Source organism: Thunnus thynnus, chromosome 8, assembly GCF_963924715.1.
Source record: "Thunnus thynnus chromosome 8, fThuThy2.1, whole genome shotgun sequence".
NCBI classification, from domain to species: Eukaryota; Metazoa; Chordata; class Actinopteri; order Scombriformes; family Scombridae; genus Thunnus; species Thunnus thynnus.
In genome coordinates this window covers 710,439-725,438 of record NC_089524.1, presented here as the reverse complement: position 1 = coordinate 725,438, position 15,000 = coordinate 710,439, and the positions used below count along the sequence as shown (strand labels likewise).

General features: G+C 43.2%; 2 protein-coding genes across 4 annotated transcripts in view; one reads left to right on the top strand and one right to left on the bottom strand.

The window, feature by feature from the left end:
• LOC137187250 (coiled-coil domain-containing protein 127-like) overlaps window positions 1-3,097 on the bottom strand; it is a 3,630-nt gene extending 533 nt beyond the window's left edge. The window contains exons 1-3 of one of the 3 annotated variants that reach the window (XM_067596025.1): window positions 2,565-2,617; window positions 1,766-1,884; window positions 459-575 (exon numbers count right to left, since the gene is read on the bottom strand). In XM_067596025.1, the coding sequence (XP_067452126.1) occupies window positions 459-561 (103 nt within the window). In that variant the 5' untranslated portion in view covers window positions 562-575; window positions 1,766-1,884; window positions 2,565-2,617. Of the gene's footprint in view, window positions 1-458; window positions 576-1,765; window positions 1,899-2,564 lie in introns of all 3 variants that reach the window. The other 2 variants (XM_067596026.1, XM_067596024.1) reach the window with 2 other exon arrangements.
• The window catches only part of plppr3b (phospholipid phosphatase related 3b), a 19,290-nt gene that overhangs the window by 3,872 nt on the left and 418 nt on the right, over window positions 1-15,000 (top strand). The window contains exons 2-8 of the mRNA XM_067596008.1: window positions 3,595-3,679; window positions 6,304-6,489; window positions 7,440-7,566; window positions 7,697-7,892; window positions 8,093-8,150; window positions 8,233-8,406; window positions 8,695-15,000. The exon at window positions 8,695-15,000 is cut by the window's right edge and continues 418 nt beyond it. Coding sequence (XP_067452109.1) covers window positions 3,596-3,679; window positions 6,304-6,489; window positions 7,440-7,566; window positions 7,697-7,892; window positions 8,093-8,150; window positions 8,233-8,406; window positions 8,695-10,080 — 2,211 coding nt within the window. The 5' untranslated portion in view covers window position 3,595 and the 3' untranslated portion in view covers window positions 10,081-15,000. The remainder of the gene's footprint in view (window positions 1-3,594; window positions 3,680-6,303; window positions 6,490-7,439; window positions 7,567-7,696; window positions 7,893-8,092; window positions 8,151-8,232; window positions 8,407-8,694) is intronic.

Genomic DNA, 15,000 nt, shown 5'->3' with positions numbered 1-15,000 from the left:
CAGAACCAGAGGAACCCATGAGAACCTGACCCTCCAAGATCTCGGCCTTCTGCTGGATCTGTTCCTCTAGCTGCCAGCAGCGTTTTTGCCTCCAGAAGGAATTGGTTCTAACAGGTTTTAACAGGTTCTAACAGGTTCTAGCGGGTTCTAACAGGTCATAGCAGGTTCTAACAGGTTATAGCAGGTTCTAACTGGTTCTAACAGTTTCTAGTGAGTTCTAACGGGTTATAGCAGGTTCTAACAGGTTCTAATGGGTTCTAACAGGTTATAGCAGGTTCAAACAGGTACTAGCGGGTTCTAACAGGTTCTAACAGGTTTTAGCGGGTTCTAACAGGTTTTAACAGGCTCTAACAGGTTCTAACGGGATATAGCAGGTTCTAACAGGTTATAACGGGTTATAGCAGGTTCAAACAGGTTCTAGCGGGTTCTAACAGGTTCTAACAGGTTTTAGCGGGTACCTTTGCTCAGCAGACTGACACTGACGACCACTGCTGGAACAATGAGTGAAGTCCAGTTCCCTCCTCCTGAAGCAGAACCTTCATTCTCTGGTTCTGAGATCATGGTTCTAACAGGTTCTAACAGAACAAAAATCAGAAACAGAACATTTTATCCAGATGGGCTTTTGTTTTGAAGAATTCTGTCTGAATCTGGGATGTGATCTGATCAAAGATCAATGAGTCTGATTAGATTGTCTCTGATGAATAGTAAACAGATCGAGAATCAGTTTATCAATACAAAACAGTTTCTGATCAATAAATCAATTAAAGACATTAGAACTTTAAGAACTGATGTCTTTAATTTACTGTTAAATGTGACTTTATTTAACTGTATTGATTTAAACTTTCACATCATGTTTGTTCAACATTTAGACCAGATGGAAAACTGTTTGATAAATAATGTAAATTATTGATATTATTGATTAGTTTTCAGATTTGAGGTTCTGTTCAGACAGTTTGAATAAAAACAGCAGAGAGTTTGTTCGGTGATGTTTGAAACGATGATAAAGACAAACTTCAGTAAATGTTTGAAACAAAGTGAAGCAGAAAACATGGTGGTGTTAGCTCTTAGCTGTTAGCTGTTAGCCATTAACTGTTAGCAGTTAGCTGTTAGCAGTTAGCTGTTAGTTGATCTCATTGCTTTTATTAAACAGTTACTACAAACATCCAGCACGGTTTCTAAAAGTAAAGTCACAGCAACAAAAAACACCATTTTTTATTCATAACAAACATTCTTCTACCAAGCAAAGTAGTTCTTCAGTGACATTTAGCAGAATGGTTGCTAAGCAACACACAGATGCAGTGGAAAGCATGCTTAAACATTGGTGTGATCATCAACATTTATCTGGATGTCAACATTAATTGTGTGATTGTTGTGTTTAGTTCTGTTTCGCTCTTCTTTGCTGGTTCAGGTGTGTTTTTATTCCTCCAGTGATAAACTCGGGATCTTTCAACAGATACCAGGATCAGCTGATCGGTGGATCATTGATGAACCGGTTAAACCCTGCATTTATCTACCTGCTGAAACCACAGAGTTCACCTTTCCTGTTTTCCACAGTGGAATAAAACTGTGAGTCTGGTTTAGCTCCAGTTAGGTCTGAAAACAGTGAACGGACCACATAGTGTATCTGGAGACGGAACCAAACGCAGGACAAAGCAGCCAGTAAGAACTGAAGAACATCTCTTAATAAACTCGGACGTGAAGGAGCAGCAAAACAGAACAAAGGATCCAACAACACTGATCTGAAAAACAGGAGTCAACCACTAACTGCAGTAACGAGGGGATGAGGTGCAGGTGGAGACATGGGCGGAGAAGCTCAGGTGATTAGACAGAAGAACAGATCAGGAGCTGATTGGTTGGGGGAAACTCTGGGAACACGACAGGAACCTGTGAGATAAACACTGCAGTACTTCAATATTAGATACATAACAGAGAGGCAGAGGAGGGCAGCTGGGTGACGAAGCAGCGCTGAGAGGAACGAAGTGAAAGCAGTGAAACAGGATCTGATGAACCAGACTGACAGGATGATGACACGTCATCTGTTCAACAGTTTCGGTTTTTCTTGTTTCTCTTTCGTTTCTTTTCCAGCTCTTCAATTCTCTTGTTAACTTCTTTTCTCTCTTTTCTTTCTTATCTTCTGTCCCGTCCGTCTCTCATCAGGCCGACTGCAGCCAGTAGATCAAAACTCACAACACAATCTTTTAAAACAGTCTGTATATGTGACTAATGGATGCAGTTATACTGCTGTAATACGGTCGCAGGTGTGTGTTTAACACGGCTCAGCCAATAATCAAGTTTACAGAAATAAAAACATCAATAATTAATCAATAATCTGTCAGTCTCAGTTTTATCGAACAAAAAGCAGAACTGAACCTCCAAAATACAGCTGAAGAAAACGTGAAGAAAACGTGTCTGAACTGGGAGAGTTTTACTGGTTACAAATTAATCAAAAACCTTTTTAAAGAAGACGGAACGTCAGCAGAAACAGGTTCTTCATCATGTCATCATCACAGTTCAGTAGTTTGAGATTAAAGTTGAATAAACTCTGAACAGGTCGAACACTTTACCTGGTTCTGGTCCTCTGTTTCTGGTCCTCTGGTTCTGGTCCTCTGGTTCTGGTGTTGTTGCCGTGCCGACAGTCTGCATAATGACGCTGATCAGAACCTCCACTCCTTTTAAAGGAAACTGATCAAACCGGTTCAGTCAGACTCAGTCAGATACGATTGGTTCCTTTACTTGGAGGCGTGGTTCTAGAACAGGTTCTATTAATTTTCTATTTATATCTACTGTCAGTATCAGCAAATAGAAACTGCATGTCTCATAGAACCAAACACTGAAGCTGGTTCTCTCTGGTCTGTACTAACTAGAACATAGTTAGAGAACGCAGAACCAACAGAACTGAATGACCTCAGTAACCGGCTCATTTATTTCTATTTGAATGTTATTAGAACGGATCAGAACATCGCTCTCAGCAGTCTGTGTGTTCTACGTTCTACAGAAACCCAGTTTAAGTTTGTCAGCAGGAAAGAACCCGTGATGTGGATTTAAAGAACCGTAACGTGTAGAACAGTAAACTGATGTTGGGATGATGATGATGATGGTCGGGCCTCCTCCACTTCCATCTCCTCGCTCTTTGTAAGTTATTTGAACTCAGCGGCTGCAGAGCGAGTGGCGTTGAGGCGGCGTTGAGGCGGCGTGGAGACGGCGTTGAGGCGGCGTGGAGGCGGCGTGGAGACGGTGTTAGTCTGGTCGGGTCGCTTCTCATCAGACACGTTCCAGCATGTTTGTTTTCTAATTGAGTTTAAACGCTGATGTTACAGACTTCGTGCAGTCTGGAGAAAAGACGTTTTGTGTTTAATGTTCATTTCAATTAATAAAGTTAAAGTTAAGTTATATATTTAACATATTTATCATATTTATCAGCTGTTTTACTGATTTCATTCTGAATCAAACCTGGAAAAACACGCAAACCAAAAAGAGGCTGAACTGGTTTAACTGCTGTGTGTGTGTGTGTGTGTGTGTGTGTGTGTGTGTGTGTGTGTGTGTGTGTGTGTGTGTGTGTGTGTGTGTGTGTGTGTGTGCGTGTGTGTGTTGCAGGATGATGATGAACTCGTCAGAGAAGATGAAGAAGAAACCTCCGAAGGATAGTCTGACTCTGCTGCCATGTTTCTACTTTGTCGAAGTAAGTAAGTCAGCTGATCTGTTGATGACATCAGAGGGCTGTAAGTTACTATAAAGCAAGATCAGTGGGTTAGTGAGGTATGTTGAGCCTGCAGGGTTTTCAATGTCATTAAGGTGTCTCTCTGTTAACCTGCTACATCACCATGGTAACTCTCTTTTAACCAGCTACATCACCATGGTAACTCTCTTTTAACCAGCTACATCACCATGGTAACTCTCTGTTAACCAGCTACATCACCATGGTAACTCTCTGTTAACCTGCTACATCACCATGGTAACTCTCTGTTAACCTGCTACATCACCATGGTAACTCTCTGTTGACCTGCTACATCACCATGGTAACTCTCTGTTAACCAGCTACATCACCATGGTAACTCTCTGTTGACCTGCTACATCACCATGGTAACTCTCTGTTAACCTGCTACATCACCATGGTAACTCTCTGTTAACCTGCTACATCACCATGGTAACTGATGCTGCAAACGTAACCTGGTCCGGAGCAGGTTATGTTCTGAGTTTCGGCTTAAATTGGCGGTAAAAAGCGTCGTCCTTTCACCACCTGATCTGCTGTGAAGTCTGTTTAACACTGCTGCTACTGCAGCTATTAGAACACCGATTAGAATATTGATTAGTCTTTTATCAGACTTACCATTGATTTGATGTCATGTTGTATATTTGTAATGGTGAGGTTTGGGTTACTGCGGGATTTTGTTACAATATATCAAACTATTTCAAATTTAAAAGAAAAAAACTAATAAAAAACAAGAAACTAATGAATAAATACTTTGAACAAAAAATAGAATAAAATTGATTAGTCTATTGGTATTTATCACAGATAATATTAAATATATAATATTAATTTCACTTTGATTTGGTCAAAAACTAAAGTGATTTGTACTGAAGCTTCATGATGGGACAGAGTCAGACAGTTTAATGTTTAAATCTGCTGCATCAGGTTTAAAGTTTAAGTCCTCTGGATGTGGGAGGCACTGAGAGAGCATTGACTGGTAAATAAGTATATTAACTAAGTTTTTTAATTAACAAATTCACACAATCAGCAATTCTTCCTCTCTATGTTTCATGGGGACGCACACAGACTCTGCTTATCTCCGCTAACATGAAGAAAGGATGTGTTATGTTGAACAACCCTCAGATGTCTTTCTTCAGTATCAGCGGCGGTCCAGCTCTGTTGCCGTGGTTACAGTGAAAACAGGAGCAGAGAGTCTCTGTGATGATGATTTGATACAAGTAAACAAACAGATGTTTTCACCTCCTGATCAGGTTGATCATGTGACCGTAGACCGGTGATCATGTGACTCAGAGACAAGTTCATTCAGTAGTTAATGAGTCACATGATGCTGTGAGCAGATAAACATATAAATATATAAATGAGGGGAGTTCAGGCCTCACTGTGTCACATCTTCAGCCTTCAGAAGCTCCTGCAGGTTAAACTGAGCTAACAAACACTTGAAGTCCTGACTGACTCTAACAGACTGGAGGAAACTCACTAGCCTAGCAACATAAATGCTACAAACAACCCAGAATGCATCACTCTCTGTAGGAGCAGCTTTACATTGAGAAGGATCTGATGATGTGAACATGTAACTGTCTCATCCTCCAATATCAGACCAACAATCTCTTCCAGACTGAAATATCTTCTTCTGGCAGGACCTGATTTCATCACTGTTCAGGAGCTGTAGACATTTTAATTTGGGTATTAAATTTTAGTTTTTGCTCCAAAATAAAGCAGGAAGAGTTAAATTAATAAGCATTAATTGAAGACCTGTTGTCTATTTATCAAGAGATCACAGGTGTTGACGATTAACCCGACAGTGTAACTACGATCGTCCCCTAACCTCAACCCTGTGGTTATTATTGTTGCCATGACAACGAAGGTGGCCTAACTTAAAATACACTACATGTCATTTCTGCTGTTAGGCGTCTCAATCAAACAATAAGACAGAGACAGAGTTTGATGACGTCGTGAAGCAGCGCGGGATCATGGGAGTTGTTGTCTTCATTGTTAAACAACCAGTTTCTCCCAGTTAGGATTACTCCAGTGTTCATCGTTCATGAGGTTAAAACCAGTAAAAACACAGAATAAAACAGTTTTTATTTGTTTTTAGACATTTTAATATGGAAAAGTTACATATTATAGCTTTAAGGAAGTAGTAACTTTAACCCACCACAAAGTGATCATTGTAACGGAAACCATCATCTTTAAACCAACCAGACCTGAAGCACAACGCCATCACATCATCAAACATCATTATTGATTAACAGTGATGTGTGATGATGTCGTCTTGCTGATTACTGCTGATAGAGACGCTGCTACGTGTCGTTCAGGAGTCACATGATCAAACAGACTTGTTGTATTTTTCATGTATGAAGAGTTTTTATGTGTTTGTCAGTTTTACGTGGCGTCAGGTGTAAATGATCTGCTGGTCTGACCTCAACACATTCACACTGATGTTAAAACTATTGATTTTATTGATTTTATCAGTTTACTGTCATGGAGGACTAAATTAACCAGGAAATACTCACATTTCAGAGAATATTTGCATGTTTTGCACCTTTTTTGCACCTTGATTACACTCTCACAGTGTCTCTGTTGTTGTGTTGCAGCTGCCCATCGTGGCTTCTTCTATGGTGTCTCTGTACTTCCTGGAGCTGACCGACGTGCTGCAGCCGGCGCAGGTCGGCTTCCGCTGCCACGACCGCGACCTCAGCATGCCGTACGTGGACGGAGGAGATGAACTCATCCCGCTGCTGATGCTGCTGAGCCTCGCCTTCGCAGGACCTGCCGCCTCAGTAACAAACATACGGATACACATGAGCAGATACACAGAAATATAAATGAAGCTTCATTCAAACAAACAGTCGCCTCAGATTATGTTGGTAAAACAGTTCAGTGAGATATAAACAGTCTAACAGTCTCCTCTGATATAAGTTTTATTTTATTCATCATGTTTTGAGATGTGAAAGTCATTTCTACAGACCTTTCACTGTTGACACTTTGTGTGGGTTATTTCTTCATATTTCCATGGAAACTGTACTCAGTTCACTCTGTGGATCATCTGTTCACCTCCTTTGTTTGGAAAGAGATGTTAGTGTTGCATTCTTGTTGTTTAATGAACAATATTCTGCACATTTCCAGCCTCTATATTTATATTCTGGGGCTCTACTGGAATAAAAACTCCTTATTGATCTTCTACTGGTCCTTTATGCAGCCCCTCAGTTCAGCCTCTGTCTGAAACAGGCCGTTTTAGCTCCTGTCTCTTTAAGCCCCGCCTCCCAATGAGCCCACTCTGTTCTGATTGGTCAGCTTCAGGAAGCTTCCTCCGGCTCCGGAGGCTACGTAAACAAACTATAGTAGCAGGATTTCACTTCTTTTTCTCCTTCTTTACTCCAAATGTCAACTTCTCAAATCCATCCGTACATGTTGGAGCTGAAATATGAGAGTTCACCTCCAGTTTTAGAACCACGTTTAACATCAGAACAGGATAAACATGACAGAAAATCACTAAAAGCAAAATATGACCTCTTCAATGTTGTGAGAAACAAACATTAAATTTGATTCAGCTCATTTGTATTAAAGTTGGAGACAGAAATCTGAAAACCTGACGAATAAATCTAAAACTATCTGCATGCAGATCAGGTAGGGGTCAGGTGGAGGTCATGTCAGGGTGGGGTTGGACTCAGGTTTCTGCAGGTGTAGCTCTGCAGCTCCTGACTGAGGGTTTGTTTGTTTTGTGTGTCAGATCATGTTGGTGGAGGGTTTGATCTACTGCCTGCAGTCCAGACTGAAGCTGCGCCGAGCCGAAGGAAGCATCAACGCTGGAGGCTGCAACTTCAACTCCTTCCTGAGGAGGACGGTGCGCTTCGTAGGTACGACTCCACCTGCTACACCATCAACACCTGCTGTACAGGTGTATAGCTCCTCAATGCTATCTGTGTTACCTGTGTTACCTGTGTACAGGTGTATAGCACCTCAGTGCTATCTGTGTTCTCTCCCCAGGTGTGCATGTGTTCGGTCTGTGTGCGACGGCTCTGGTCACTGACATCATCCAGCTGTCGACAGGTTACCACGCTCCGTTCTTCCTCACCGTCTGTAAACCAAACTACACTCAGGCCGGAGTCTCCTGTGACAAGAACCCCTACATCACAAAAGACATCTGCTCCGGACATGACCAGCACGCCATCATGGCCGCCAGGTGAGCTGCTGTTACTTTCTTTCACCTGCTCAGGTGTGAGAGGTCGTCACCTGGCAGAATCAGGAAAGAAGATTCCTTTTATTTCGTCCTGATTTACTTTTTCTGTCGTCGTCTGAAAGGTTAAGGACATCAAGCATCGGTGTCATCTTCAGAGTCTCAGAGATCTCTAAACTGATTTTCTCTTTCTTCTGTCCTGACAGGAAAACTTTCCCTTCCCAGCATGCAACGCTGTCGGCCTTCGCTGCTGTGTATGTCTCTGTAAGTATGACCGTCCTCATGCTACTGATAGGTGGGGGGCTGCAGGACTCTCTGACATCAGACTGTCTCCGTCTCTCCTCAGATGTATTTTAACTCGACCATCTCCGACAGCACCAAGCTGCTGAAGCCCGTCCTGGTGTTTGCGTTCGCCATTGCAGCGGCGCTGACAGGTCTGACTCAGATCACGCAGCATCGCAGTCATCCCATCGACGTCTACGTGGGCTTCCTCATCGGAGCGTTCATTGCTGCCTACCTGGTGAGATCATGACGTCATCAGATGTCATCAGGTCAAGATGAGTCTGTCGTACTTCCACCTGAGAGAAACAATCATCCTCAGACTGACAGATGTTGAACATCCACACAGCTGTGCAGCTAATGTGGCTAAAAATATATGAAAATATATTTTTTTAGATCAGAATCAGAAACTAAAGTTTTATTATTCTATTGTGAATCGTGTTTGTTTATTTGTTTATTACAGCTGATGACGGTTCACAGTGTGACGTTATTCAGTTGTCAGACACATGTTTTGTTTTTCCTCCTGCAGGCGTTTCACGCTGTGGCCAACTTCAGGTCCTCTGATGACATCACTGTGGCCCCGCCTCCTCCGCCCCCGAAGGAGGACCCTCTGCGAGCGCTGACGGAGCGAGGACACGAGTCTGTCTACAACAAAGGCCCCGCCTCCGCCTCCGAGAGTAACGATGAGATAGCGGCAGCTCCGGCCCCCAGGGACCGGATGGAGGGCCTGGGACCCCTGCAGAGGGAGAAGACCTCCATGGGGAGCCTGAAGAGAGCCAGTGTGGACGTGGAGCTGCTGGCCCCTCGTAGCCCCATGGGGAAGGAGACCATGGTGACCTTCAGCAACACTCTGCCGCGAGCGAGCATGAACGTCAACGGGGTGCTGGGCGCCAACGATGGGCCGGAGGATCTGGTCCAGCCGGTTCAGCCGGTCCAGCCGGTCCAGAGGCGTCTGAAGGCAGTCCAGGTCCCAATGGACCCCCTGCGGTCTCAGCAGCTGGTGTCAGAGTGGAAGCAGAAGTCGATGGAGATGCGTGGCCTGAACGTGCGGGACGAAGCGGAGCGCGAGGCCAGCGAGGACGGCTCTGAGGGGGGCTCTGTGGTGACGGACGACGGGGGGTCTCAGGCACCCATCTACCAGCCCGCAGTGCAGTCTGGGAGGACCGCCTCTAATCGTAACCCTACTCCACCTCCAGGGGGAGCCAAAGTGGTGGCGACTCCCAGACCGCCTCAGATCCCTGAAGCAGGACCACCGCCAGTCTCCCCAAAGAGTGCGCTGACCCGTGCCAAGTGGCTCGCCATCCGAGAGAAGACCAGCGGGGACGGGTCATCCCGCACCGCCAACCAGCCCCGACTCATGCAGGTCATCGCCATGACGAAGCAGCAGGGCCTCCTCCCCTCATCTTCCTCTGGGGAGAGGTCGTCTGAGACCACCTCCACCTGCTCCGGTTCCTCCTCCACTGACTCGCCGCACTACCGCCCCACCGAGCAGCCTCGGGAGGGCTCGGGTATCGTCACCGTGGACGCCCATGCCCCCCACCACCCTGTAGTCCAAGCCCCGCCCCCTCCTCAAGCCCCACCCCTGGCTGGTAATGGTAACCCATGGGAGTGGGCAGGGTCTAATGGGGGCGACCCGCGAGACACCTACGACCTGAACAGCCTCCACCGGGGAGACTCAGCGGCCCGCGGCAGCAGCTTCCGGCCGCACCGATCCGCCTCGCCATGTGCCGCCATGGAGCTCGACCCGGCCCTGCCCCCGCCTCACGCACAGGTGGAGTTGTCTGCGGACGCACAGCGAAGGGAAATGGCCATGAGACGCAAGACAGCACTCGTTCTTTTGGATCGAGAGATTCGTAACCAGACTGAGCAGGAGAACTATTATAAGAGTCTGCAGGGACGCCGGTTCAAGGACTAGTCTCTCACCTTTCAAAACAAACGCCTTACTTTGACACTAACAGCTTGGCACCTGGACCACCGGAGGACCGCGTTCATATGCATTTACTGAGCTTAATGAGATGGAAAGTTGGAGCGGCGAGAGTCTGATGCTCGGTGGCTCAACAGGAAACATGTTTTATCTGCAGAAACACAACAGATTATCTCAGCATCACACTGCTGCTGCTTCCAGTCACACATTCTCAATAACACACATAGGTCCACCTGGAATCACCAAACTCTATACTGCAGGAACTTAAAGGATATGTCTGGTCAAGTCAAGTCAATTTTATTTATAAAGCGCCAAATCCCAACGGAGGTTATCTCAGGGCACTTTTCACATAGAGCAGGTCTAGACCGTACTCTTTAATTTACAGAGATCCAACATTCCCCCATGAGAAGCGCTTGGCGACAGCGGCAAGGAAAAACTCCCCTTTAACAGGAAGAAACCTTGAGTAGAACCGGACTCCAGGTGGGCGCCATCTGTTTTGACCGGTTGGGTTGAGAGAGAAAGAAAGAGAGAGTGAGAGAGAGAGAGAGAGAGGAGAGCAAGCAGGAGAAAAGAGAGAATAGCACAACGGAAGTTCCACATAGAAATGTATAGTAATAACAGTAGTAATAATAATAATAACAATAATGATAATAATAATAATAATAATAATAATAATAATAATAATAAGAGAGGAGCTCAGTGCATCATGGGAAGTCCCCCAGCAGTCTAGGCCTATAGCAGCATAACTAAGGGCTGATCCAAGGCGAGCCTGGTCGGCCCTAACTATAAGCTTTATCAAAAAGGAAAGTTTTCAGCCTACTCTTAAACATAGAGAGGGTGTCTGCACCCCGGACCCAATCTGGAAGATGGTTTCACAGGAGAGGAGCCTGATAGCTGAAGGCTCTGCCTCCCATTCTACTTTTAAAGACTGTAGGAACCACCAGTAAGCTGCATACTGGGAGCACAGTGTTCTAGTGGGATAATACGGTACTATGAGCTCTTCAAGATATGATGGTGTCTGACCATTAAGGGCTTTGTAAGTTAGGAGAAGGATTTTAAATTCTATTCTAGATTTTACAGGAAGCCAATGCAGTGAAGCTAAAATGGGAGAAATGTGGTCTCTTTTTCTAGTTTTAGTCAGAACACGTGCAGCTGCATTCTGGACCAGCTGGAGAGTCTTTAGAGACTTGTTAGAGCAGCCTGATAATAAGGAATTGCAGTAATCCAGTCTAGAAGTAACAAATGCGTGAACTAGTTTTTCTGCATCTTTTAGGGACAGGATGTGATTTTTGTGATATTACGTAAGTGAAAAAAGGCAGTCCTTGAGATTTGATTTATGTGGGAGTTAAAGGACATATCCTGATCAAAGATAACTCCCAGATTCCTTACGGTGGTGCTGGAGGCCAGGGTAATGCCATCCAGAGCAGCTTTATCATTAGATAATGTGTTTCTAAGGTGTTTAGGGCCAAACACAATAACTTCAGTTTTATCTGAGTTTAGTAGCAGAAAATTGCAGGTCATCCAGGTCTTTATGTCGTTAAGGCATGCTTGGAGTTTGTTTAACTGATTGGTTTCATCAGGCTTCATTGATAAATATAATTGGGTATCATCTTCATAACAATGAAAATTTATGGAGTGTTTCCTAATAATATTACCTAAAGGAAGCATATACAAGGTGAATAGAATTGGTCCAAGTACAGAACCTTGTGGAACTTTTGCCTTCATGGAGGATTCATCATTAACATGTACAAACTGAAATCGGTCTGATAAATAGGACTTAAACCAGATTAATGCAGTTCCTTTAATGCCAATAAATGTTCCAGTCTCTGAAATAGGATGTGATGATCAATGGTGTCAAATGTGGCACTAAGATCTAACAAGACAAGTACGGAGAGAAGACCTTTGTTCGATGCAGTCAGGAGATCATTAGTAACTTTCACCAGTGCTGTCTCTGTGCTATGATGCCTCTAAATCCTGACTGAAAATCCTCAAATAAACTATTGTTATGTAAAAAGTCACATAACTGATTAGAGACTGCTTTCTCAAAGATCTTAGATAGAAATGGAAGGTGAGATATAGGTCTATAATTGGCCAAAATACCCGGATCAAGACTTGGCTTCTTAAGAAGAGGTTTAATTACAGCTACTTTAAAGGACTGTGGTACATAGCCTGTTACTAAAGACAGATTGATCATATCTAGTAAAGAAGTGCTCACTAAGGGTAAGACTTCCTTAAGCAGCCTAGTTTGGATGGGGTCTAAGAGACAGGTTGATGGTTTGGATGAAGGAATCGTTGAAGTTTGTTCAACAAGTTGTCAACATGCATTTTGGCAAAGTCCAGTCTGGCCTTTTTGTGTCTCCCTCTTCGAAGTGGGGTCTTCCTGGGTCTTCTAACATGGAGCCCATTTTCATTCAGACAGTGACAGATGGTGCAACTTGAAACTATTGTCCCTTGAACTTGAAGATCAGCTTGGATCTGTATTGAAGTTTTCTTTGGTTCTTTCTCAACCATTCGAGCAATCCCTCTGTTCAAATCTCAGGCCAATTTTCCTCCTGTTACCACGTCCAGAGATGTTGGCTACAGTTCCATGGGCCTTAAACTTCTTAATAATATTGGCAACAGTGGTCACAGGAACATCGAGCTCTTTGGAGATGGTCTTGTAACCTTTATGTTGACCATGCTTGGCTATTACCTTCAGACCACTCTCTAGTTTTCCTTCTGTTTGCCATGTTTAATGTGATAAACACAGTGGCACAAAACAGCAGAGTGAGTCATTTTCTCCTTTTAAACTGGCTGCATGAGTGATTATAAGCTTGAAAACACCTGTGATACTAATTAAAATACAATAGTCTTCTTAAAATATCACTACAAATCAATTATCTCTTACAACTTCTAAAGGGTACCAATAATTTTGTTCCCCTGCAAACCAAACATAGACATGCATTGATGATAAAATATATTTTAATTTCAACACTGTTCAAGGCAAATGGTGCATTATTTTTGATAACATGCAAGAGTACCAATAATTTTGGCCACATCTGTAAGTGGAGGATAAAATCTGCAGGACGTTTATCTGAAGTTAATATGAGTCTTAAGTGTCTTATTTAGACAGATCAGGGAAACACAGAGAGTACAATTTATACAAAAAAGAGTTTGGAAGATTTCAACTTGATTTGACTCTGAAGCTTCGTAATATCTTCAGAAAAACTTCTGAACACATTTCTGCACAGAAGGAGGGCTGTGGATTTTGTCCTCCATTGCTTACACTGAAATCACATTAGGAAGGATCTCGTAGTGTCCAATATGAACAGGAGGAATAATATCAGCAAGAAAACCATGTTTCAGTGTTCATTTGGTCACCTGACAGACAGAAAAACAGTGAACGTGTCCTTTAAGTGGATTGACGGTCAGATAAGATCTCTGCAGTAACGTTTAACTCTGATCCTCGACAGTGTTGAGCCACCGAGCTGAAAAGCTTGTTGTTTCCATGGTGACCGGTTCTGTGAATAACAAAGTGTTACTGAAGTCAAAGATTCATTCTGAAGCACAAACACCTGCAGCTCCTCTGACGAGACTCTCCAGCCACCAAACACCTGACCATCACCTGTTCGTCACCTTCTGGACACAGCGGCGGTGTGATGGAGGTCTCACTCTGATTGTATATTAACTGGACGAGTGTGTTGTTGCCTTTCTGTTGTGACGGCTCGGTTGCTATGGTGATTCTCAGCATGTTTGTTTGTTTGTGTGCTGCTCTCTGATTGGTCGAGGCCGTGAGTGTGAATAACTATTTCTCCAGGTGTGTTTTTGTGAGTGAATCTGAATGTGTGTGTGTATTTCTTCAGGATGGACTGACGTGAGATTAAATATTTATAAAGATATTCAGAATTTAAAGATGCACTCCCTCATTTAGTTACAGAGCCATGAAATAGAAACTGATTTTGTTTTCTTTAACATTTAACAGTCAGCAATAAAGACAGAAAGTATGAACATTTGAGCAAAATGTATTTTCTAAGTTTTAAATGTTTTTAAAAATGACATAAATCTGTCAGCAATTCTTAGAGACATAAAAATTATTCCATTAAAGTCCAACTGAAATTACATTTCTGTTATTTTCTGCTTCAAACAAACAAAACACTTGTTTGGACTCGTCCTGCACAGCTCCGAAAGCTAGTTAGCCAAGCTTGCTAACGTTAGCACAGATTCCCACTAGATGTTACTTTCATGTTATTTCAACAGCTTCACTAAATGCATCAGCTAATGAGCAGAACATTAATCAGCTTAAAAACAGTCCGTTTAGATGCAGCTTCATTTCCATTGCTAACTAAAACATTTCATGTCAAACAGGTGGAGCTGGAAGTTTGGTGATGTGGTGACACACTAGCTAGCGAGCTAACTACTAACTTGCTTTTTTCTCTCTGCTGTTCTGTTCACTTCCTCCTGACATTTTTGTCATTGTACAACATTTCATTCAATAAAAAGTTATGGAAGACGGAAAATAAAGCTGTCTGTAGCTCGTTAGCTCATCCGCTAATAGAACAATAAATCCACACAGATTCATTCAGTGAGGCAGGATGTTTAGCAACATGGCTAATAAGCTACGTTAGCATCCTTCAGGTCAGCTTGTTGTTGGTCAACGGTGCAAATTTACATATCAGTTGTTCTCGAGTTCAGTTGAACTCGATGCAAAAAATTCAGGCATATTTTCTTCACCCCCCTGCAGCCACAAAACTTCATTGTTTTAAACGCTGATATGACCAAAGCTTAAGGGAGTAATTCTGAAATTTCCATAAAGATCTTTTAACAATAAAAACATTTTAAAATCTGTGTGAAGATGACTATTGGCTGCTACAGTAATGACTTTTGTAATTTCAGTTGGACTTTTAAGACAGTCTGATTTAGTAAAAACGCTCC